At 52.2% G+C, this 25714-nt stretch overlaps 5 protein-coding genes across 5 annotated transcripts; 3 read left to right on the top strand and 2 right to left on the bottom strand.

Moving 5' to 3' along the window:
• Positions 1 to 13: 13 nt before the first annotated feature.
• On the top strand, positions 14 to 764 carry J4E83_007181 (uncharacterized protein; the record flags this gene model as incomplete). The annotated part of the gene is made up of 3 exons (XM_049334086.1): positions 14 to 253; positions 302 to 711; positions 758 to 764. The coding sequence occupies 3 exons, from the start codon at positions 14 to 16 to the stop codon at positions 762 to 764; spliced, it is 657 nt and encodes a 218-aa protein (XP_049186897.1).
• A 5984-nt stretch (positions 765 to 6748) lies between these two features.
• J4E83_007180 (uncharacterized protein) lies at positions 6749 to 7822 on the top strand (the record flags this gene model as incomplete). The annotated part of the gene is made up of 1 exon (XM_049334085.1): positions 6749 to 7822. The coding sequence occupies one exon, from the start codon at positions 6749 to 6751 to the stop codon at positions 7820 to 7822; it is 1074 nt and encodes a 357-aa protein (XP_049186896.1).
• A 338-nt stretch (positions 7823 to 8160) lies between these two features.
• J4E83_007179 (uncharacterized protein) lies at positions 8161 to 9714 on the bottom strand (the record flags this gene model as incomplete). The annotated part of the gene is made up of 1 exon (XM_049334084.1): positions 8161 to 9714. One exon carries the CDS (start codon positions 9712 to 9714, stop codon positions 8161 to 8163), a length of 1554 nt encoding a protein of 517 aa, XP_049186895.1.
• Positions 9715 to 10546: 832 nt separating this feature from the next.
• On the bottom strand, positions 10547 to 15655 carry J4E83_007178 (uncharacterized protein; the record flags this gene model as incomplete). The annotated part of the gene is made up of 3 exons (XM_049334083.1): positions 10547 to 10597; positions 10655 to 15423; positions 15472 to 15655. The coding sequence occupies 3 exons, from the start codon at positions 15653 to 15655 to the stop codon at positions 10547 to 10549; spliced, it is 5004 nt and encodes a 1667-aa protein (XP_049186894.1).
• A 296-nt stretch (positions 15656 to 15951) lies between these two features.
• J4E83_007177 (uncharacterized protein) lies at positions 15952 to 25511 on the top strand (the record flags this gene model as incomplete). Its single annotated transcript, XM_049334082.1, has 7 exons — positions 15952 to 15982; positions 16253 to 17735; positions 17787 to 18127; positions 18174 to 22695; positions 22743 to 23133; positions 23181 to 23814; positions 23992 to 25511. The coding sequence occupies 7 exons, from the start codon at positions 15952 to 15954 to the stop codon at positions 25509 to 25511; spliced, it is 8922 nt and encodes a 2973-aa protein (XP_049186893.1).
• Between the last annotated feature and the right edge of the window lie 203 nt (positions 25512 to 25714).

Here is a 25714-nt window from a genome sequence, read left to right as displayed (position 1 = left end):
TTGGGTCTATAGCATGGCGAGACGACGACGTTTGAATGGTGCCAGCAAGCACTATGACCTTATCCTCAAGCAAAATGACCTTATCCTTAAGCCCAAACGGGTTATCAAGAACAGGCCTGTGGACTGGGCAGAAGACGACGAGGGCGATTTACAGCCGATCTTCGCACCAGAACCTCTGTTCACACCCGAAGAACTGGAACCCTACAGATCGAATCGCGCACTGTTCGATCATAAGAGGAGCCTGCATAAGCTCGTAAGTTTACCGGATGGTGACAAGGAACTTGCATGCTAATATTTGCAGGTTGGTCCACCGTTTCCCTTCCTCAAACTTCCAACCGAACTACGCGTCGAGATTTACCGCTACGTTCTCGTCCAGGACTATCCCATCTACCTTGTCTACTACAAAACTGTCCGCAAACATCCAACCAAACTAGCGCTCAGTCTCCTGCGTACATGCAGTGCCATGCACGATGAATGCGCCCAGATCCTCTATGGCGAGAATAGATTCGTCTTTTGGAATACGTACGACCACCTCGAACTGCTGCGGTTCCTCAATCACATCGGGCCTGTTAATCGCAGATGGTTGAAGACCTTGACCATGACACCCCCCATTCTCCACGAGGACGAACCGGTCTACAGCGATGAGACTCGTCTTTACGGTAATTTTGGCACTATTGCGTACTACCGACACGTATGCCCGGAATTTTCACAGTACACCTTGAGCAGCCAGAGAGATACCTGGGTTGACTTATGCAAGTCGCTAGTCACCATTTTGGGAAATCTCCCGCGACTCCGCGAGTTGATTTTCCGAATCCCCCCGGATTGGCACCGGTGCAGATCCCGCGGGCGATTTACTTCCCGTTATTATGAAGACGAAGTGGCTTGGTGGTACTTATCAGAGCTGCTGAAATTCAATCGTTCTCTGAGGGTATCTGTCACGCAACTTGTCATGCAAGACAGCCTTAATAGCCCTAATTTCCTGAAGCAGGAAAAGAGACGTAAGCGGGATCTTGCAGATCTCAGGCGTAGATTGGGGATTTGGGATCATCGAATAGTTGTGGTCGATGGTCCTTCGGATTGGTTTGGTTGTCCGGCTCGGGTGGAAGAGGACCCTGATGAGTATCTTTGCGATGTGCGTGATCTCTACGCGAAACGGACCTTCTAGCCAGCATCACGGGAACTAAGATGGATTCATTGAGCGTTTCCTTGGCCAAGTTGTCATAATTTCACAGTAGATAGCTGCAGGGGGCAAATGCCGCCATGAACTTTCACGATACCAAGCAATCATCTCACCTTGCTCACAGGTGAAATGATGAATACGTGCAGTATATGTGCATGAGGCCTGCGAACAGTGATATTTGATTTGTATTGTATGGCGAATAGTTGGAGCTCATCTTCGCTGCGAAGATGATGATCTTGAACAATACTGTTGGAAGGACGTGTGCTCTTGCGATTGTGCAACCCGTTCGATTGTCACTAAGCGTGAGGCAATTGCCGCCGCATGGATAGTGAAATTAGTGCGTGGTGCACCACGATGGCCTATTCGAAGGCATTGAGATCTTCAGTGGCGTATGAAAACGCCAGAGCTCTTCCCATTCTTCGAGTGACTTGCCCATATGCTGGTTGACAATCAATTCCGGGTCGTGAGGTTCTCCCGGAAAGAAGTCGCAACGTATGAAAGAGTCATTGTTGACTATGTTCTTCAAAATCTGGGGAAAGTCGTCGGAGATGTGCCCAGTTGTCCGCCTGCGATCATCCCATGAAGGAGTTGGTAGGTGTTGGCGTTCGTAGCTCAAATCTAGAGCAACCTGCCATGCAGCATCTCGTTGTAGGATATCAAAAACCTCGGTGGCTTTTTCCGGCGCGGAGTCACACTCAAATGTCATCATGAATGCCTCACTAGGCATACCCAGAAGAGGTAGTGCCATCGTTTCGACCATCCACTTTGCAACAGTTCGCGATATATCCCTTGAGTGTACCCTTACATTGCCCCAATGATACTCCCAAAGTAGATTCCACCAGACGTCGACACGGCTGTGAATACGCAGTTTTTTGTTTTCCTGACAGAACGGAACCAGACCTCTCGCATGGCATTCCGGGTATGATATAGACTCGCGGTCTTCGATCAGGTCGATTTGCCTGAGTTCCGAGCGTATCGACCTTGGAAGAGAGCTCAAGAATTGGATGGCGCAAGCAGCAGCGGAGACGATGACTCCGTGGCCGTCCCAATAAACAGGCCATGAAGTATCATGGACACTGGGGCGTGCCTCTCTAGCGTATGTGATGCTGAGAATCTCCTCGAGGGCTTCATCATCCGGGTATTGCCATGGCTCGAGGTGCGGTAAACTCAACAGATCAGAAGGCATGCTGAAGTGTGGGCTGTCCTCCAAGATTTCCAAAGTGAAATGAATGAAGTCGCGATATATGGAAGGTGGCTCGCCAAAGGTGAAGTCGCCCCTCAACGTCCGCCCGGTTCGGCCTCCCAGTCTCCAATTCCGCACAACAGGGGCAAACTGTGGATAAACAAAAGTTATCTTTTCCTCCATCTCATCCGTCAAGCAAGACTGAGCTATCTCGTCGAGTAGATATTCTTTCTTAGTGTTCAATGTTCTCATACCAACGTCAAACTTCCCTCTGTTAAATCTTGATGAGCCCGGACATGCTGTACGAAAGGTGATCTTATTGAGTCGAAGAGCCAGACCGTGCAGCTCAGCTGCGGCCTCGCGGCATGTGTACGTCAGTGATAGATCGATGTGTTCGCCGTCCGTCCGAGTAAGTTTGTTCTTGCTGAAATCGTATTCAAGGCCCGTTTCGCAGATTAGATAATGGCCATAGATCTGATCCCGTAGCTCCCGCGGTATTCGGAATAGAGGTGACTGTAGTTGCATGTGCGTTGGGCGACTTGGGGAAGCCATGGCCATGGTCGTATAGCGCGTGATTATGGTAGGTGGAGCATTGAAGAACAGTCTCCTGATGGAAAAGGGCCGAGGTCCGTTGACGAGATCGTACCAATGTCTTCTGAGGCGGTTGTATTTGGATTCCCTGTAGTGCGCAAGCCGGCGCCGTTCAGCGCGGGTGAACAGAAATCTCCCGATAAGAGCAAAAAGAATTCTCCTGATGAGATCGAACAGAATAATTCTCATGGAAGCGAATAGAAATGCCCTAATGAGCTTGAACAAACACTCAAAAATCATTGCTTCGAGACCCGAATGATGATCCTGTAGTGGTGTGATTGTCTTGAGCGTGATGAAGAAGTTAAAGTTGAAGCAAGTAGGAGCGACGTCTGCTGTATATAAGTGGTAAGAGACCGTTGAGGCCACGTTGAGTTCTAATAGCCGGAGTCGCAATACTTGTGTACCATATTCCCGCCTAGTCGTGCATCAATTGCACAACAATTGTCGCTGCCTAGATGGTCGAATCTGGTCGCCAGAACCATCAGAGCGACTGGTTGCTGATGCTGTTACATGCCTTCACGTGACTGCATGGTAGACAAAAAGCAATACTCGCAGGAACACACAGCATGCGACGCGTATCGATGAAGCTTCGTTGGTAGAGGGTAGGTGTCCTTGCGCGAAGGCAGCAACAATCAGTACCGAGCCGAATATTGTTCAGTGGGTCTACGTTGCCTTATCGGTACTAGTGTCTAGACGGTACCCTATGGGCCTGTTATGGTCCCAAAGGTTGCCATTGCCCGCAACACGGCTTGATTCCGCGCTGCGCCCTCGAGTATCTTGAAAGTCATCGTGTTTGCGAATATCAGTGCCACCGGTTCACCAATGTGGCGGACGCAACTAAGCTAACGTATTTCGTTCTATGGTGCTAACCGTTCAGGCGGACGTACATGAACATGGCAATTTCTGTTCCTTTTAGGTCTCATATGTTGACCTGCTTAATATCTATTCGCCGAAATGATGTGCGTACATTGGATGCTGAGCGTGAGATCGAGATGCGATAACCGCAAATCGTTAGCATATAGATCAAAGGAACCCTGGGAGAAGCCATCCGCTCCCATACTTTGCTAACGAGAGGGAATACAACGCCAGAGTCCCTGGATATGCTAGTCCGGGGCTTGAGAGACGCCCAACAGTGGTTGCACTGCCACGGTGCCCACGCAATGCAAATTTCCATCTAGTGGGGCCTGAGATTTGCGTAACGCTTACCAAGTCCAAGAGACTCAAGCGCTTAAGATGTATGGCGACGTTTCATCTTGTAAGGACATAGCCCCATCGCAGGATATGCCAAGGAGGGAGTGGCGGTTCTGTCTGGAATTTGGCCTGCTCATAAGAGTTCCAACGAGACACCCAATCATCATCATCCCATCCGCGATGATCTTGGCCCAGCTTCTTGGGGCTGTACGGGGTACCAAGGATGAAGTTGCATCGGATAGACGCATCCTTTTTTGAAAGGTTTGCGACGACGTCTGGAAAGCACTCGGTGATGTACCCGGTTTTAAGCCGCCGCTCTGACCACGAGTGATGAGGAAGCGTGCCTTTTGTGTGAGCAACATCTAGGGCTACTTGCCAGGCAGCATCTCGTTGTACCACCTGAAAGGCACGCGAAGCTTGTTCTAGATTGGGTGCGCCGTTGAACATGAGGGTATGAGAACCTTCCGGCATTCCGAGAGTTCCCAGCGCTTGCGCTTCCGTCATCCAAGAACCTATGGCATCACTGATTGTCGCAGAGATCAAGCGATCATCCCGCATAGTGTTCGCATCGTGGCCATCCTGACTTCTTCTGATGTAGTCGTACATTGCTCTGGTTGACACGGGAAATGCGTTTCTCCACAAGTCGACGACACGCTCAAAGCAGAGTTCCTTGTGTGCATGACAAAAGGGGATCAGGCCTCGTCCATGGCACTGTGGGTATGCCACAGATGGACGGTCCTCAAGTAGAATGACTTTGCGTATCATTTCGCGGGTCGTTGCAGGAATCGATTGTAGGAAGCGGAGAGCTGCATGCACTGCAGAAAAGCAGTATCGGGTACTGGACCAATAATCCGGCCGTTCGGGCTCAACATTCACGATGTCCGCGAGTCGTTCCATTTCGAAGATATCGGGAACTGACCAGGGTTCTACGCAAGCATTTCTTAGCCCTGGTACCTTGCATCCTTTACGCCTTGTATTAGATTCATGAGTTGCCTCTAATACTTGGAGGAACCTAGGATGCTTTGAAAGTAAAGTTAAGATGAGCTGCATGAAGTCTTCCCACACGGAACGGGCTTCACCGCCAGTAAAGTCCCAATTGCGTAGCGCGTTGATATATAATCCAGGTTCCCACTCGTCAAAGATTTGTTCAAATTGTGGAAAAGCTTGACTAGCTTCCTGTGCCATGTCTTCTGTAAGCAGGAGTGGTATCAAATACCGTATCAACCCTCTTTTCGCGAGTGAGATGCTTTCCACAGTGCTATGAAAGACGCCCGCATCTTTATTTGTTGACTCCGAGAAATACGTAGAGAACGTGATTGCATTGTAGCTGAAGGGAAGGCCACGAAGCTCGGAAGCAATTTGTCGACAGGACGCGGTAAGGGCGATAGAGGCAGGGCGACCATCGGCTTCTCGGAGTTTGTTCGATGCATAGTCGTATGTGTAACCGCCTTCGATGCGAATGTAATGTTCATAAATGAGATCCCGAAGCTCGCGTGGCAGACGGAGGATGGCAGGCCGTACAGTTGAGTTTGGTGGTTGGACATCATCTTTGGAGCTGGGCAGGGCTGCACCTTCCGTGGCGGGCATCCCGGCGGCTTGTCTTGGCTGACTCATCGAGGATGAGGAGTTGCATCAACTGCAGATGCGTTGTGGATGCTAAGAAGACCTTCGCGACCCTGCATCGAGCGCCGGTGTTATGCGGGGTGATGCGACAGCTTTTGCGACTCGGTGGCCACGTAACAGTCCAGCAGGTTGCTGTCTCCAAAGACCTAGTCGGGCAAGCGCGAACGCGAACAAATGATGAGGTACCCACGATCGGGTGGTGACGAGGTGAAGTTCCCAGCGGGAACCCGCCGCGGCGTTGAGCAACCCATACCTAGCGTTATCGCGCACAAGCCATTGACGGCTTACCTCGGTACATCATGGTTCTATGGAAGCTCCCACAGCGCTGTCGAATGCTCGCGCATCAAACAGTGATGAATATCCGCTCTTTTCGCTGCATGTGCTAAAGATTCGATTAATACGAGCGACGGCATGTGACTTTGTGCGCGGTAGCTGACCATCTCAGTACTATCTCGATGAAGCCGCCATACCGAATCCGGTATAGTTCACTCGCGGACCTGTAGATGGCATACCTCTTCCAGAGTTGAGGTGATGACTCCTATTTCGCGGACATCACAGGCGCAAGAACTACCCAGTGGCAATGTTTCGTATTGCCAACATTGCACGGTCTTCAAGCGAGCTTGTGAACGGGCGTTTACTTCTTGCCAGGCACCTCACTCGTTGTCGATCTCTTTCATTCACAATTTCTCCCGCTTCTTTTTGATATATAAGCCCAATTTAGTTTTGAATCTTCCACTTTAACTCTCAACATACTCTCAAAACCCTGTCTGCAAATATGCAGTGTACCTCTTGCCTCCTTTCTCAGGATGGCGAACATGAGAAGCGTCGGAGCGTGGCCAACGTCATATACCTGGGATGGGATGAGACTTGGGACAAGCGCTATGCGCCGCGAAGTTGCTCAGTTAGAGACGCGTCTCTTGAAGAGCGCACACCTTTGCAAGTAAGTTCTAGTAAATCCCTATCTTCAGAGTACAAATCTAATGACGCAGACTTTCGACTACATGAGACTTCCCACCGAACTGCGATTCATGGTTCTCGAGGCTTTGATCGGACCAGCTATTTGGCCACGAGCAAAGGTTGAGTGCCGAAATTGCTATGCCGACGACAATAGCAGCGAGCCATGCTACGCGCTACTGGAATCACAAGGAGAACGCAGTACCATTGACGACGAAACCATCATTTATGACTCGGAAGACGAAGAACTCCCCGCGCTCGAAAGTGTGAGCGAAATCGAAAAATCCGAAAGGTGCGTTCACGTCGCACCCCTTGAGAACGAGCCTCGAGGACTAGCAAGTCTTTTCTTTCAAACCGCTGGCTGGCCCAAGACTATCGGCATAGATATACCCTATGAAGTCACCAAACCCACGTACGGATGCCGCAAGCCGCATCGGCTGGGATCTGATGTGTTTTCGACTGATGGGCTGTCAAGAAAAAATGCACATTGGATGAGGAGCCTGCTGTTAGTCAGCCGGCAGTTCAGCTTCGAATTCCAGAAGATGCTGTGGGAGTCTACCATCAAGCGCTACACCCGCCTCCACACTATGGGCGCATCTATCCCGCTACTTCATTCTGTGAAGTTCAAGACTGGATTCAATACCCTCAGTCGGTTAGCACTCAGTATGAGCAACAGCCAGCTATTCCGTCTTTTAGGTTTCAGGAGCAGTTGGAAACGCGGATTCAAGCCTTGTACTTCGTCTAGGGAAGTCAACCTTGATATGCTCACCAATCTGAATCTTGACCACTTGCATTTCGACTTCCAGATCCCCAAAACTCCGTTCAGCGACGAAAGAAATTTCATTACCAACGACCCGTGGCGCCACGTTCACGATGTGCTTTGCAAGACAGCTTCCTGTCAGAGGAAGTTTGTTGATCTGTTCTTCGTGTTGGCGTTCGATCGCCTGAGAAACGTGCCAAAGGTGACCTTTTCTGGTTACTTCAAGAAGAGCAACCTAGAAACATGGGAAGATGTTTTGGCGGTATCGCGAAAGACTCTTGATTACGATATGACTTCGAAGGTATCAACGATCATGTCGATGCCTGCCGACAAATTGTGAGTTCACTACTCGTGAAGTGTGTGTGTATGCTAACTTGAGGTTAGTCCCCTGAGATGCGATTGTAGTGTCCAATGCCACCATTCAGTGCCGGTGGAAGTTGAAGGTCTGGGATACACCGATGGGCTGGAATGTATATTCGAAGTGTTGTGAGTATGTTATTAAACACCTTCTCTCGCAACGATGTTGTGTTCTGAAGGGTAGTTGAATACTAGGGTTTTGAAACTATCAAGCAAACCTAGGTACAGAAAAATGTTGAGGACCCGGGGATTACGAACGCACGATTATTGCTTCTCTCCATATCGTGATTGCACCCCGTGGTTCGATTGCTCGGACCGCCATTATACTATCACATACTGCCATCGCAACTCATGCCATGGAGGTAGCGGAGCCTCAGTTTGGAACCTGCGTGGGGAATGCGTGTCCCACGAATTTTCCCAGTCCTGAAGTGTCCACCCCCGGTGTTCGTCCAGGAGTTTGTTGGCGTCGTGAGGTTGGCCGGGATCAAAGTTGCAGCGTACGAGCGGGCTGTCTGTCGAGAGCGTTTGGATGAAGCCCGGCAGAACGTCGAATGTGTATCCAGTACGAAGCCTCCGATCAATCCATGTCGGTGACGGCAAGGAGCCAGTAGCGTATGCGATGTCGAGTGCTGCCTGGAAAGCCACGTCTCGCTGCACGACTTTGAAGATTTGGGTCATGTAATCAGGTGTGGGATTGCCGTCAAGGATTAGTGTGAAGCAGCCCGGCGGCATCCCGAGGAGGGGTAAAACCAGTACTTCCGTCATCCATATACCTACTGCGTATGTAATGTCGTTGGCCTCTAGTCGGTCTCGCTCAAACAAGGAAGCGTCTTCTCCGTCTTCATTGAAAGAGCTATAATCGAGTCGGGTTCCGAGCTCAACAGGAAAGACGGCCTTCCAAAGACTGGCGAAGCGTTGAATGCGGATTTTGGGGTATTGCCGACATATCTCGACAAAGCCTCGACCGTGGCACTCCGGGTGTGTCACAGTTTCATGATTCTCCGCCAGAATGATGTTACGAATAGCCATAAGCGCTGAGTCAGGAAGTGACCTGAGAAATTGAAGCGCTAACGAAGCTGCGGAATAGGTGTACTTCGTTCGTTGTTTGTACCACGGATATTCTGGTTCAACCCCGGTGACAATTGCTAGCTGATCGCGTTCCTTTCTGTTGGGTATATGCCAGGGTGCTGGATTTACGTCGACGAGTTTGGACATTCGGTCAGCATTGTCCGGGATCCAATACCGTCGACTGGCCTTGCCTTCCTCCTGTACGGTCACATCGAAGTCCGGATGTTCTGAGATCTGACTCAGGACAGTATTGATACAGTCGCGCCAAATCGAAGGAGCCTCGCCGCAGTATTTCTCCTGTGTCGCCAAGACCTCTAGTTCAGGTTCAGATCTTGTACTCCAGCCCTCCACAAGTGGCGAGAGGCGTGGATAGATATCCGCCACCGCTTTGGCCATGATGGGTGTAAAGAGTTGCGGAGCGAACGTCTTCACCACCTCCGTCTTACGCCACGCAATCTGCTTAATCATGGTGTGGTACATTCCTGCGTCTTCTCGTGAAGCCTCTGAAAAGCATGTCTCAAAAGTGATAGTATTCAGCTTCAACGCAAGGCCCTGGAATTCCGCTGCAAGCTGTCGACAGACAAGGCGTAGCGACAAACCTATCGGCGAGCCATCTGCATGCGCAAGTTTGTGTGTTTCTGGTTTGTAGATGTATCCACCGTCCACGCGAACATACTCATCGTAAATAAGGTCGCGGAGTTCGCGAGGAAGGCGGAGAAGAGCAGGCAGCGGGATACCGATAGGGTCAGCGGTGGTCGTGTTCACAGGGCGAACACCCGTGCATTCGACAGGTGTGTGTTGTGCCATTGTCGAGCTTGGCTTGGGTCGGTAACGTGAGAGGGTGCGACTGAGCAGCTGTACGTGCTGTGCCGATTGTGAGAGAGTAGTGTCTGTGTTATAAGTTCCCATTCGACGCGAGGACGCGAGATACGTGGCATTGTTGCCTGGTCGGTAGCGCAGCGTCAGTCAACCACGGTACGACCAGAAGCACCAACGAGGTGGCCTTTGCAGCAGGTGCCGCATCGTGCAGTATAATCTGTACACAAGAAAGTGAGTACGGCCAAAAGGTGTTCAAGTCCGATGTAGCCCTCGGCCAATGTTACGGACGTTCGGGAAGAAGTGTGAGTGCAACATATCTTTGGCTAGGATATCGCTCGGAGGCCTGTGGTAACAGAGCAGACACACGCAATCGACGGCTTTTGGATACTTTCCCGATCTGGATAGCATGCCAAGCAACGTCCAACACCAACGTCCAGTCACGTCAACTTAGGGAAAGACTAAACAGACCTGCAGCCTACACTTTTATTGTTACAGCCTACATCAACATAGAAACACGCAAAGCAGGTGATCTAATGTCGATGTAGACTCTAGGCCTGTTCAGTTTTTCCCTTGTATGAGGTGCAGTCTGAACCCAAGTTCCGACCAGGTCTCGCGGGTCAGTGTCTAGATGCATCACGTTCAACATTATGTTATTACTACTTCATGATCGTGGTGTCCACTTACACAAATACTGCAAGCATGGAAGGGACGAATCGACAAGAGTTCAAAATAATTCTTCTATTACTAAATGTTTTCACAATCCAAGCAAGCGCGCAAGAGGTTGCTCTTTCCACCTCCTTCCATTCATACCTGGTGTTCATCAAGAGAACATATTCACCCTAACCTTCTTCGCGCTCGACTGATCCTCATACTGCACAACGTTAGCATAAATTCTCCCATTCTCATCACCACAACTCAGTTGACGTACCTGCAAGAACCCCGTAACATCCACCAAAACGGTCCAGCAATCCACCAAATCCACAATATCCTGCTGCAGCTCCTCGCCCATCCCCACACCCACATTGACACTCCTCTTGAAAATGCTAACCATACTATGTCTATTATCCTTCAAGAACTCTCGCGCCTGGAACACCGTTTGATCGTTCTGCCTCCCCCTCGCAATGACCGCAGCGTTGATAACACGCAACACAGCAAGCATGAGCTCGTAGTACTTGCGCAGCGCATTGGGGTCGTCAAATTCGAGACCGATATCTGGGTCCACTGAGAAGAGCTGCGAGTCGCGGATGGCAGGGAAGAGACCGGCGTTGAGGACGTGGGCGGCACCGAGCCGGGACTGGCACACGCGCAGGAGGAGGGCGAGACTGGCGTCGTAGTAGGAGAGTAGGACGGGGACTAGAGGTGCGGCGGCGGCGGAGAGTTCTTCGGGGATGTGCTTGATATTGTCGACGAGAACGCCGACGAAGTTGAGGGAGACGAAGCTGTCGAGAATGTATTTTGAGGATTGACGTGTTGCAGCGGAGACGAAGGCGTTGAGGAGGAGGAGCGCGGAGACCTTGCAGGTGCCTTGGCCGCTGTAGGCGTCGTCGCAGATTACTTCGAGCATGTTGGTGCCGCAGTTCTTGATGGCGCTGAGGGTGTGGCGGCCGAGAAGGGAGTTGGGCGTTGCTTTGTTGAAAGTACCGTGGATGTAGCGGAAGCAGATCTGGTAGCAGTACTCTCGTAGCTCGGCGGTGGATACGGGGCTGTATATGCCGATGAGCGCCGCGCGGAACAGTTGGGAGAGGCGGTCGTTCGCGAAGTCTCCTGTCTTGTCAAATGCAGTTGACTCAAAGTCGACCTTTTGAATAAGAGCCTCTGCTAGGCTGGCAAGTTGGAGAGCGGTGAAGATATCGGAGGAATACGACTGCTCAAGCTTGGGCAAAATAACTTGCAGTGTCTGCATGATAAACGAACTGCGCGCGCCGTTCTCGAAGTCGCAGCTGTGTACCGCAACCATGACGACTTGGACCCACGACTGCAGAATGTCCTTGTGATAGCGGAGAAGTTGTGTGCGACGGTTCCAGTCCACGAATATAGCCATGAGCAGTTCCGCCTGTTCAACAAGTTGCTCTTCTTGCTCCTGATCAGTCAGTATGCCCTCTTTCCGCCAGTACTTCATCTTGAGACGGATGACTTGTTCCAAGAGTGGCAAAGAATAGAGAGTGCTACCCTCTTTTTCCTCCTGACATGAGGTCAGATTGACACCTTCGAAGAACTTGTGTTGATCTGGCAGAGCGCGCTCAGGGTAGGTCAGCTCGATGAAGTCAAATAGATCGAAGATGTTCGGGTTTGGCATTGCGTCCTCGCCAGGCCGGATCGTGGTACCGAGAAGGACAGATTGGATCCTAGACTTCATAGTCGGCATGCTCTCTTTCACTGTCAAGCGCAGCTCTCTCGACTCATAGTCGAGGAAAGCAGCACGTCTTTGAAGGAAGCTCTGGAGGGCGAGTGCTGGTGGTCCTGAAAAGAATGGAGAGTAATCGTTAGGCGTGACCTCGAGCCCTTGCGCAAGTGACATTCCGTCCCAGGGTATATCAAGGGTAATGGGAGTTAGTTGGGGGGCCTCCACAAAGAGCAGCTCGTTATCACGGAGCTCTTCCATCACAAGCGCGCTCGTCAGCGGTGACCGCCAGAGCTTCTGCAAAACATCCCAGCATCGGGTCTTAAGAGCAGACCGCCAAGCTATGAACTGTTCGCCGTCATTGTCAGGATACTGAACCCCAAGAAGGAGTATGCTGTGGAACAAGGCTTGTCCGTTTGACCAGAGGCTGTTCTCTCCAACGCGGACAGTGTTGGGTCCACATGAGAAGCCGAGAAGGATATGCGCTATGGTCGGCCGGAGGGACACGGCAGCTAGACAGCTGTTCAAGAAGTCCAAAACGCGCAGCTTGACAACATATCCTGAAGCATCCTCGCCAGCTTCGAGCTCTTCGGCGCTGAAACGCATTAGGCCTGAGAGGGACCGGCCGATGCGCTCGGCTTCATTGTCTTTCTCTAGTATGCCAACAATCTTGCTTCGCCCTGATCGTTGTCCGAAGCCCGCAGGCGAGACTGCAAGTTTCCGCGAAGACGCCATCTTCTCTAGCAATTGAAGAGAGGCAATTGTCAAAGCTTCGTGGCCGGTACCACAATAGAGTCCCAGGTCTACGATAACCTGCAGGTTGTTCAAAATCGCATCCTCGAAAGATGCAAGCGACAGGTTCGACACGGGAGAATGCTGGAACGACGTTTGTTGCTTGAGAACTGGCTTGACGATATCCAGGTATGTCGCCTGGAGCTTCATCACAAGATCCATCACCTCGATGCTAAGCATCAGGGATTGGATCAATGGAGAGTCGGATGGAGCAGCGTCGACCTCGGTCACGTCGTGGTGCGATGCAACAAAAAGAGCTTTCAACACCTTGTCGTTGAAGAGCCACTCCATGACGCGTGCAAATGGGTGAAGCGCAACGTACACAGCAAGTGATGTGGGGTCAATGACCGAATCAACAGGTATGCTAGACTTGTTCGCGAACACGACGAGATTCTCATTGAAGGTGGAAAGACATGTGACCATGAAGCGCAAGCATGTCCATTGCATGACGCTACGTTGTAGCGGATCAAGCACGTCCAGGGAACGTTCTGCAAACACCTGCTGCATGACGAAGTCAATGTAGCTTTCAATACCCGGCATCCTGCGCGACGATCCCAGGCCTTCAGGGAATGGTAGACTGTCGTTCAAGCCTTCGTTCTCCGGATATGGCTCTACGAGCGAGTGAAGGAAACGAACTAGGGCGATGGACTCGTCGTACCCGTCGGCGAGCGTTGGCCACAAGTCATCTCTGGGTGTAGCACCCAAGGCGTTGTTTTGTCTGGATCCAGTATAGAAGCCATTGACCGTCCACTCATCCAAGAGACTCCACATGGCATCTGCACGAGTGAAGTCCTTGCCCACAAGTAGAGCCGACAGAGCGTCGTAGGCGGCTGCTCGAAGCCCGCTTTCAACTTTGTCGGTGCATAGACCAAAGCAGATGCCAGCAAAGGAATACTCTTTGAGATCCAGGATCCACATCCGCGCAGAAGAACTTTGTCGGCAAATGTGTGCAATGAGTCTTAGGTAGCTTTCCAGCATAGTTGCGCTCTCTGGTTCCACGATCTGGTCGATTGGGTTCATGGTCTGAGCGTAGACGCCGCTTTGGATAGGCTTCTTCGGCTCGTGTATGTCGTTCTCGAACTCGCGCAGCTCATTGAAGATCGTGGTGTAGCTGAGCGAACTCGTCCGTCGGATCTTTCCTGAAGCAGATGCTCCTTCTTCAAGCAAGAAGCGATGCGCCGCTTCGGCATTTGCCTCTCCAGAACCAATGGCCCGTAACATCTCGCAAAACATAGCTATCCGGGGAGTGGGTTGGCGCTTGGCTGCCCATTGCAGGAATCCGTAGAGATTGCTCTCTTTGTCGCTCCAGAAGTCTTCCGCTGCGTCTGGGAACCCGTCGAAAGCATATGCGACAATGACCATGAACCGTTCGAGATGTAGTGGGTACTCTCCAGTTGAGCGTTGGAAGTGAAGTTGTAATTGTCGTCGCTGGTCGTCTTCCTCGGCTTTTAGTTTGCGTAGAGTGTCTGGCATGTGAGTAATGAACGAGTCCACGAAGGTCTGTAATTGCTCCATGAGAAGCTCCTTGAAGAAGTCCTCAGGCTGCGGCGAGTCTCTGCTCAGGACTGCGGTGTCCTGCAACAGCGTAGATAACATGCTGGTCTTCTGAGGGTCATACCAGCGCGTGGGGCGCACATCCTGACTGACCGATAGCATGAAATGGAATGCGCCGTCGCCGAGTGCTTTCAGGAAGATTTCAGATCGGGTGTTGGCCTCCTCCTCAAAGTTGATGCCCTGCAAAGCAGCGTCTTGGGTGTTGGGGTCCATGTACCGCCCACTGTACTCCGCCAACCACCACGTCAATGTCGCCGAATGCAGATTCCTCAGCGCCCAGTTGTCGTTTTCCCTTCCGGCCATGAGCGAGTCGTGAAGGGCGCGCGCTTCCCTCAGCATGACGTTGTTGCCCTCGGATGCGACCCAAGATGTGAGGCGCAGGAGTATCGGGACGTAGTGGATGGTAATGAGGTCGTGTCGATCGAGGGATTTGGCGCGGGTGAGTAAAGCCCTGTAGTTGTCGAGATTGACGTATCCGGGCTTGATCATGTGCGTGCATATCGCGGCTAAGTTCTCGTGCTGTCGTGTGAGACTCTGGCGCTGGTAATCCATAATCTCGACAAAGCCGGGGAGGGGCACCTGTCCAACAACCTGGGTGCTCTGGACGCGCTCGGCGACGGACTGCAGCCACCTCTCGACCGCCTCCATGCTAGTCAAGCACTTGGTCCAAAAGCCGTATGCGTTGGACAGATTGGTTGTGCCATGTACTCCGACTATCATTTGGGCAGCCTCCTGCAGAACAGGCAGGCCCTCCACTTCCGAGTCGCCATTGTCCAGCGCAGTCTTCATCAGAATGCGCACGCAGAGCAGAACATATTCGCGGCGTCGGTGGAAGCGGATTACGGCGGTCTGGAGCTGGGGTCGGTCGAGCTCTTGGGCCTCGCTCTGGGCGCCGAGGAAGAGAGCGGCGGCGTCGAGCTCGTCGAGATTGAGGGCGTCGGCGAGTTCGAGGGCCTTCTGCTTGAAGTCGTCGTTGACCTCATACTCGTTGTCGTCGATCTTGATCTTGCCTGGCGCTGTTAGCACCTTCCTTGTCTACACCTCTGTTTATGTAATACCAGAGCTTAGCGCCTGCCTGCTTGCATCGTTCTTCGGCTTCTTATCCAATAGCGTCTTCAGCTCTTCCAGATGCGCCTCTAGATTCAGCAGCAGTCGCTCCAGGACTGGCAGCTGCAGGTCGATGTGGGCGCACAAGTCGCGGTGTAGGCCCTGGAGGGCGGCGAGGCTGTCTTCTTCAGCCATGGGAGATTCGTGAGGTCGTCGTGCGCATTATGCGCCGGGGGAGTGGCGGCGGGTGGGCGGACGTGTTCCGTGTGTTTGGGTGTTGTTTTCTCAACAATGGAGCGAGAGCTTGCTTGCTTGACTTTCGCAGAACGCGAAGGCGCACGGACGTAAACCCTGCGACGCGCTTTCCCGTCACGACTCACCTCCGCCACAACTCCGCAACCGTAGGACCTACACCTACTCCATGTAAAAGCGTTCGCCTCCATATTCGTCGCGTAGTTGCCGCGCAATGTTACGCGTATAAGTTCTTGGCCATGGGGGCGACCAACATCCAGGATGCAAAGCGTAAGTACTTGGGGGAACCATACGATGAAGGCTGGAGGTGGTCGCGGTCTGCTGCGTTTGTATCTGCTAACTCAGAACCTACTGAACACCTCCCGGCTACAGCGCACTCGCAAGCCAATCTGGGAAAGAAGTGAACACCCTGGAGCCTACATTGACGTCAGGTCACCTACTCTGTATGTTCTCATGTTGATGTAGGCTCCAGGGTATTCAGCTTTTGGTCACCGTCTATACAAACGAACTCCGCATAGGCCTTATACTAACGCTTGACAGTCCTGATCGAGTCCTCACGGGTAGTCGACCGAACGAGCGGTCTCAAAGACCTCATCCACATCCTCAAGCACAATCGCGGGAAGCCTAGTCTCGAGGCTCTGGGGAACAAATCCTACCTGGCGCTATGCGAGACGCTTTTCCAGTGCCTACACGATGGGCGCACCGCCTTCTTCCACGGTAAGACCAAGGCGACGAAGGCTGGTTCTACTGCCGCCCTCCTTCCCCTCTCGGCATCGGCCCTGCGTCACGTCATTGCCTCGGGCGTGCGGACCATCAAGAGCTCTACGGTCGAGATGATAATAGACACGATAATTGAGGTGCTTCCCGCGACGACTGGTCTCGTTGAGCCGCTTCTGGAAGCCCTCCCAAAAACGCTGCGATCCCTCTTAGAGTACCAGCCCCACGTTGAGCGCCTGTCAAAGGAGTGCTGGGATGCTGCCGTCGATTTCTGCATCGAAACTCTGGCCGGCTTCTTCCAAGAGTCGCCCGCCGAAGGTGAGCCACAGAACAGCTGGAGCACTAATGTTTCAAGCCGCGCCCGCACTCCCCTTGAAGCCGACTTCACGTCCTCTAGAGCCTCTCCACGCTTGCCAGTGACCAAGACCAAGTCAACCCCTCCAGAGCACGTTCGCGCAACAGAAGACTTTGTCCATTGCCTGCATCATCTCGTCAAGGCTTCCAATGCGCCATTGCTAGACAAGGCTGACGCCGTTCTGGCTGTCTTGCTAAAGTTCTTGCAACAGAGGTCTACCCGTGGAAGTACGGGCGTGGCTGCCCTGGCCGCTGTCAACGCGGTCCTCGCACGCATCACGTTGCAATCTGTCGAGTTGACCAAGCGTACGGTGCAAACATTGCTCCCGCTCCTCAAGCTTATGTGGTCCGAGGCTATCCTACGAGATGAGATTATGATCAGTCTGATATACACTGAGGCACACATTGCGAGCCTTCTCACTGACCCAGATGACGAAACCACCAGCTCTGACCTGGAAGGCCTCGTTGAGACCATGTATGGCGACTACCGACGCAGGCAAGAAACTACCGCGCACCAATATCTTGAAGAGGATCATCTCTGTTTTCGACACTTGGGGCCTGCTCGCAATGAGACTCATCCCCTGAACACATGCGCATTCTCCATGGAGACTGAACATCAGCGATATGAAGGATTGTGGTCTACAGTATCCACCATTGCGCGGTTTTCATTTATGCTTGATGAGCGAAGGATGTCCATCGCCCACGACCGTAGCGACAGCGAAGAGAGCTTTAGCAAACGTGTTCGCATTACTCAATTATTCCCTGAATACCTTCGTCATGTGTCTGAGCCCAGATCGAATGCCAAGCGAGCAGCTCTACAGGTCGTTTCGTTCATGATTCAGGAAGGACCATTTGACGAAGAGGAACTTCAATCGCTGTTGGAGAAGCTCACTTCGTGCATCTCAGATGAGAACCCAGTACATTCAGTGTGGGCAATGATAGGTTTGGCAGGGTAGGCATATCATGACATTATACACAGCGGACGTAGCTGACGTTTGCGCAGAGCCGCGCTTCAACAAACAGCATCCCACTCAACCCTTCTTCCCTATTGGATCTCTGCATGGCAAAGCGCGTCTCGCGCAGTCACTTCCGTATCCATATCCCGCGCGGCATGTCATCTCATGGACGTTCTCCTACGACTGAACATCGTTCCCTTCTCAGCAGTGTCTGAGACTGTCCAGTCTCTGCTGTTGTCGATAGAACTAAGCGGACCGACTTTACTCACGGAGAGCAGCTCGTCGCTACTCACCACCATTCTTCAGGAGCGAATCAAAGAAAACCCGACACATTTCAGTTCGACAGCTGAGCGGATCCTTAACTGGCTCCTCACCAAATGGACTCCCAGTAAGCGCTATCAAGCTTTACCTGAAGCTGAATTGACATCATACAGGTCTATGGTCTGAACGGACATACTCGGCGCTGAATGCTCACCACTGCAACGCTCGTGATGTACTGCGCGTACTCTACACGTGCCTGGACGCACCCTACAGCCCACCGGAGCCGGCCTCTTATCTTGTACTTGGACCTATTGGGCAAGCCCGAACGCAAATGGCGCGTTACAAAGACCTCGCACATTATCTCCTGCTTCTCCGACCTGTAAAGGATTTTGTAGCCAAGATCGAACAAGGACCGCGTCTCTCCTCCGATGAGCCCACAGGCGAACTCTCCTCCACGCAACTTGGAAGCAGGATCCTTGATTTCTGCGTATCCGAGGTCGAACGAGCCCAGCACCGTTGGAAGGATATGGCTTCGTCAAACATACAAGGCATCACCTCAGATATGATGCGCATCGTCACAAATCTGTGCATCGTCGCGCCAGCTGTTGCAGCTCTGAGCGACCCTGACGATCGCCGTGTGCGTACTCTCCGATCGTCCGCAGCTGCCCTGATCGAGTCTTTTGCCACTACACTGGCTAAGCCTCAGATGGAACAATACAAAGTCGATGCAGTCCTCGAGACCTGTGCAAAAGGTCTTCCTGACATCAGCTCTTCAAAGCGAGTGAGCTCTGGCGTATACGAATTGATAGGTATGGACCAGCTGGCTCAGCATTTACCCCGGGCTCTCCAGCAACGCAAAGAGGTCAAACAATCGTTCTACGCGGATGAGGATGACTTCATGGATGTGGACGACGAGCCTGACTCACAGATGACTGCTGGAGCCACAGTTCCCGATAACGATGTACCTCGACATGATGTGCAAGCAGAAACCGACCTATCTGCTCTGCGTGCATGCTGTCTAGCACACTTGCAGTTTATTTCGTCTCTGGCCAAACGCACTGAGTTGGAAACTGGAGCAGTACCCCCGAATTTCGTCGATTACCTCGTGTCTCTCTCGGAGAATGACCTTATTCGTTCGCGTCAATTCCTCCGTTCGGTATGGAACAGCAACCTGCAGATATCCAGGAACGACTGCCTCAATCTCCTCGAACGGTTCAGCGAAGCTCTTATCGATCCTCGTGCTCGTGAATACAACACCTCCGAAGTCGCCAACGGTATGCTTGTCGAGGTTCTGATTGGAACCACACTCGTTTGGCTACCTGATGCAACCGATCGCGAGGCTCAAGATCTTTACGACAACGTAGAAGCCCTGTATGTCTATTACGTCAAAGAGATGGAGAAATCGAAAGGAGGAGTCCGGCGTTCAGCAAACTTGCAGACAACGATAGCAGTCTTTCTACATGGCTTACTGAAGCATCATCCCGATTTTGCGCAAAATCGCAAGGTCCCATCAGTACGGACTAGCCTTTTCGAGCTGCTGTCAACAGGCGAAATGACTGTCAAATATCATATCGCGGAGCACTTGCCAAGAATGTTCGAAGATTTCGTTCTCTCCGAACACGACAAGATTTTGCAGGATGTCGATAGCAGCTTGCCTGGAGATGACGAAGGTCTTGAGGGCATAGCGGTTCGGTTGCTCGTCCTGTCGCGACTGGCATCCAAGTGGCATACGCTGCTGCGTCACAGCGTATATCGAATCTTCGCCACGGCAGGAACTATCGCAGGCGCTACCTACCACGCCGAACGATGCATCTTGAACGTGGCGCAGTCAAGAGGTCTCGGTGATTCACAAAGCCTATTCCGACTTTTTGCACCACAAGTCATATTCACCTGGCTCGACCGAGGCCAAAAGGTCGGCCGTATTCCTTTCACTATCTTCGGTTACGCGTCGCTTTCAGACCTTCTTCGTGACATTGAAGCCGAAGTGGTGGGCCAAGCCATAATGTTCTGGCGCAAGGATGAGGTGGAGTTTCTGGCTGACCATTTGGACATGTCAGCACAGGAGATGCTGTCGAGAAATATCGGCAAAGCAGCCGCATATACAATTGCATGGGACACTTGCAGGGGCTCCGCCCGTAACAAAGCCGACTCCAGCTTCGGCAACTTGCTGAAAGACATGGTTGGTAGCGACAAATACTATGGCCTGGTGCAGAAACATTTCCCTCAGGTGTTGGGCCACATGTTTCAAACCATCGATCACGAGGAACGTTTACCCAAGTCGCTGGAAAAGAAACCAGCCTTCAATCCCGCCGCTGCAGTTCTAGCTGAAATTGCCGAAATTGGTCAATCTGCACAAGGCCTTAACATAGGCATTGAGCCTTCGTTCTCCGCCTTCTATCTGCCTGATCAGCTGGAACGCTTGTGTAGACGGACGGGCGACAGACCGGCTGGCTTTTGGTCACCGAGCACATATACATATGTGATGCGCTCCCTGCTCGATCGCATCCACCCTGCTCTCGGCTCGCTGTATGCCCGGTCAATGATCAGGAAGATTCGAGTCATAGTTGCGCTGGCTGGGCCTGTAGCACATGAAGGGTACCCACTGCAAATGACGCTGCAGTCTTTGCGCCCTTTCCTCACCGATATGCAATGTGCTGAAGATACAGTCGGCATCATGCAGTATCTTTTTGAACACGGCGCACAGTATCTCCGTCAACAGCTCAGCTTCGTTACAGGTATCGGCCTTTCGATTCTCATCTCTCTTCGAGTATTCCTGGGCTCCTCTCAGGATAGCACCACCCAACAATCCCAACATCTAGCGACTATGAATGCAGCCAACAGATTCCATGCTTGGCTTACTGAGTATCTCAAGGCCCACGCGCAGGCAATCACTGGTGTAGAGCGCACTTCCGCAATCAAAGCGTTCAAGCTCATCACCGCGACCGCTGCTCAAGTCAATGCCGAAGGCAACTCATTGCGAGGTAGTGAGGAGAGCAAGCTTCTTCTTGAGATACTGGACGACGCAAAGTCAGGACGTAAGTTGTTGAACAAAACATCACGCGATGTCGCATTGGACTTGCTTTGCCAGAACTTTGAACCAGCTCCAAACGCCCGAGATGACGTCCTCGGCTTGGATCACGATGCTGCAGAGTATGCACCCCTAGTCTGGGAGTCGTGTCGCAGAAGCAAGGTCGGTGAAGGTTATTTGTTATGGACCGCACGGGTCCTGGGACGAGCATATAGCGCCTACGGAGAAGTGAAGCAAAGCTCTGCGCAGGCTCGGCCATGGGCATCGTCAGTGCAGACTTCCAAATCGGTTCCTGGGAAGTCATCACGAGAAGCTATTGTTAACGAGGTTATCGATTTATTCTACAGCGACGAACGAAATGAGGTCAGCCTTGCGGAGGATGCTGTACGACGCTTGATATCTCGATTGGTGCCTGACTCTCAGTACATGAGCGAGATGCATCGAGTTATTCCGGAGGCCATCGGTAAAGCCCTTGTGTACAAGCCCCCGGAGCCAGATACCACCTCGCATCCTGTGACGGATGGTCTTCGCGAAGCCGTCTCACCTACACCGGTACAACCGGTATCTGACTGGATTAGAGACCTGACAATGGCACTATGCAGAGTTGCAATCGACGACCCCATCCTGGGGGCTCTTCCAGACTTGCTCCGCGGTATCAACCACATGGCGGAGAAGCTTCTGCCCTACATACTTCATCTCGTGCTACTTGACGAATATGAAGCGGAGCGCAATGTTCATGACATCGTGTCGAAGGCGATGGCCACTTGGTTCCGCGATTGCAGCCCAGATACCGTACCGCACGTCCGCATCCTTATTCAATCCGTCCTCTACCTCCGAAGCCAACCAGTCCCTAAGGAGGTTACCAGAGTGGAGCGAGATAAATGGTTAGACGTCGACTATCTAGAGGCTTCACAAGCCGCGAACGACTGTGGCATGTTCAGGAGTGCGCTTTTGTTTGCGGAGACATCTTCTGGCCAGCCAATCATCAAGAGCAGCACCAGGAGATCGTCTGTTAGGGTCGACCCTCCAAAAGTGCCGCTGCAGCTCCAGCTTTCTATCTACAAGAACCTCGATGAGCCTGATTCGTTCTACGGTGTCGATCGGGGTTCCAGCTTGTTGTCAGTGCTAGATCGTCTCGACTACGAGGGTGACGGGGTAAAGAGTCTGCTCTTTCGTGGCGCTCGTCTAGACAGTCAAATGCGCCGGCGCAACGAGTTTGAGGCGGTAGACTCCCGAGGAACACTCAAATCTCTCATCATGTTGAACATGAACAGCCTTACGCACTCGTTACTCTCCAATGACCAGTTCCGCGATGCTGGAGACGACGTCGTTGAGAGTACGCTGCATACTGCGCGCAAACTGGGCCAATGGGATATCAAAGCGCCGGAAGTAAATCATACAGAGGCAAGCACTTTATTCAAAGCTTTCCAAGGGCTGCATTTTGCGAAGAGCGCTACAGAGGCTCAGGAGAACTTCGACCGCCAACTACAGGTGACAATGAACTTCCTGTGCGGAAAAGACACCTCATCGATATCAACGAAGACTCGCCTGCGCACGCTAGGGGCGCTCACAGAGGCAGACGAAGTAATTACAGCTGAACGTTCGGAGCATTTGCTAGATATTTGGGATCGCATGAAGGCTCGAGAGAAGTGGATGCGGGCTGGCGAGTAAGTATCGCTCAACCTTTCCAAGATCGCATACTTACCATCACTAGATTCAATGACGTGCGCCAGCTACTATCATGTCGTGAGACGCTTTTCAACGTTCTCGGTACAAATGCCGCTCTCGTTGACTCGCTGCACACCCGGACTGCGACCGTGCGAGGCATGGAGGTCGAGGCTCTAGTTTCATCGTCCAGTCTCTGCAGGAAGCATGGAGCACTGCAAGAGTCGCTCGCAAGTGTGACCTACCTCTCCGATATCGTACCGGAGTGCAAGGCTATAGGTCTGGACATTGAAGCTACAGCCCAACATGAGGTAGCGAATGTGCTGTGGGAACAGGGTGAAACCGAGATCTCGATAAGGATGCGTCAGCATCTAATCGACAACGCCGATTTCGACTCGCAGAACGTTGATCTCAGTTTGCCAGTGTTGCTTGCTCGACTGGTAAGATTACCGAATGGCTGCATACATCTCTCGACTAACAATACTAGGGACACCATCTTGCTGAAGCTCGCCTCGCCAAGCCAGATGCAATCATGAAAGAGTACCTAGAACCTGCCATCCGTGAGCTCAAAGGCCAGAAAGAGGGCTTGGGCCCAGGCCAAGTCTTCCACGAGTTCGCCCTATTCTGCGACAAGCAACTTCAAAGTCCTGAAGCGGCGGAAGACATGAATCGTATCAAAACTGTGATGGATCGGAAGTTGCAGGAGTACCATGACTTTGCGAAGCTGTCGAAGACCGATAAGAGTAAAGGAATGCGCGAGACGTACCACCGAAACGCTCGTCGGGCGAAGACTTGGTACGACCTTGATAATGCGGAATATGAGAGGATGCGCAAGGGCCGCGAGCAATTCCTTCGCCAGTGTCTCGAAAACTATCTCTTGTCGCTTCTCGCCAGCGACGAGTACAATCACGACGCGCTTCGTGTGTTCTCCTTGTGGCTAGAATACTCCGATACGCCTCTGGCGAACCAAGCTGTGAAGGCATACCTCAAGGATGTGCCGAGCGGGAAGTTCGCCTTGCTGATGAACCAACTATCGTCGCGATTACAAGCCGAAGAGAACGACTTCCAGCATTTGCTGATGGAGCTGGTCTTCCGCATTTGCGTCGACCACCCATTCCATGGTAAACCAAATCCCTGTACCACCCCATCCAAGGGAAAATCCGAACACCCTGGAGACTACATCAAGATAAAAACATGCGAAGTAGGGGGCCCACCGTCAATGTCGGCTCCAGGGTGTTCAGTTTTTCCCCTGTGTGGTACGGTTCGATAAGAGATGTGTTGCTGACTTCGTACACCAGGTATGCATCAGATCTTCGCGATTCAGATGAAGGTCGCCGCCACCTCTAGGGAAGATGTCGTTCGAGCCAAGGATGAATCTGCGAAATCCCGTCAGAAAGCCGCGGGTGGCCTTGCAACGGCGCTCAGTACTGATAAGAGGGGACGATCGTACTGGAGCTCGATCTTCCAGTCGAATGAGATTTACCACCATCTTGCCATGTTCAAGGGCGAGAAGGAGAGCACTCAGCAAGGTCGTGAGTTACCCCTTGATAGGTACAAGGAGTCACGAGACCTGGTGAACAGGGTGCCGAAGCTTAACGTACCTCCGGCTACTCTTCAAATTGAAGTTCGGCCGAACATGAACTACAGTGATTTGCCGAAGATTGCAGGCTTCAAGTCGACCATGACGATTGCGAACGGACTCAGTGCGCCAAAGGTCATCACTGCTAAGGGCACCGATGGCAAACCGTACAAGCAACTGTTCAAATCCGGAAACGACGACCTACGCCAGGACGCAATCATGGAGCAAGTGTTCGATCAAGTATCGCGACTACTGAAGAACCACACCGCAACGCGTATTCGCAATCTCGGCATCCGCACATACAAAGTTCTACCACTCTCAACACGTTCTGGCCTTATGGAGTTTGTACAGAATACCATCCCTCTACATCTCTGGGTTATGCCAGCCCACGAAAAGTATTACCCGAGCGACTACAAGCCTGAGAAATGTCGCAAAGAGATTGGCGCATGCCAACAGGACTCTCTCACCACCCGCGTCAAAGTGTGGCAAAAGATTGCGGATAACTTCCACCCCGTGATGCGCTACTTCCTGCTTGAGCGCTTCGAAGACCCAGACGAGTGGTTTGAACGTCGCCTCGCATACACGCGCTCAACAGCCGCCATCTCCATCCTTGGACACGTTCTCGGTCTTGGCGATCGTCATTGTCACAACATCCTTCTTGATGAGAAGTCTGGTGAGGTAGTGCATATCGACCTTGGTGTGAGTTTCGAAGCTGGTCGTGTCCTGCCAGTACCAGAAGTCGTGCCATTCCGACTAACGCGCGATTTGGTGGACGGCATGGGCTATACAAAGACGGAAGGTGTCTTCCGCCGTTGCTGCGAGTTTACAATGGACACGTTGCGCGAGGAGCGGGAGTCTATCATGACTCTCCTCAATGTCCTGCGATACGATCCTCTTGTCAACTGGAGCGTTACACCTACGAAGGCGAAGCGCATGCAGGAAGCGAACCAGGAAACGGGCGCGAACGGTACTGCGCGTTCAACTACTGTCGCGCCGGGAGGTACACCCGCGCCATCTGGCCAATCGGCGGCCGAGGAAGCGGCGGCGGTCGCGCAAGAGGACAACAAGAAGAGGGAGAAGGAAGAACAGGCGGGTGAAGCAGGAAGAGCGCTTAGCGTCGTGGAGAAGAAGTTGAGCAAAACGCTCAGTACTAAAGCGACGGTGAATGAACTCATCCAGCAGGCTACTGATGAGCGCAACCTGGCGGTGCTGTACATGGGGTGGGCGAGCTACGCATAGGCGAGGCGTCTATATGGCCTCTGTGGAGGAGTGTATTAAATATTTTAAGATCATGTAGTCGGCATGCATGAGTTTTTTTTTAACTGTTCCACATTATACAAGAAAACGCTCAAACAAGTTCGCAGACAACGTTGATATGAACACAGACAAAGTAGGTGACCTGATGTTGATGTAGGCTCCAGGGTGTACAGCCTTTTCCTCCA

The sequence above is a fragment of the Alternaria metachromatica genome (assembly GCF_023757995.1).
Source record: "Alternaria metachromatica strain BMP 0045 chromosome Unknown scaffold_17, whole genome shotgun sequence".
NCBI classification, from domain to species: domain Eukaryota; kingdom Fungi; phylum Ascomycota; class Dothideomycetes; order Pleosporales; family Pleosporaceae; genus Alternaria; species Alternaria metachromatica.
Note: the sequence above shows the minus strand (reverse complement) of the source record. Positions and strands in the feature narration are given on the sequence as shown.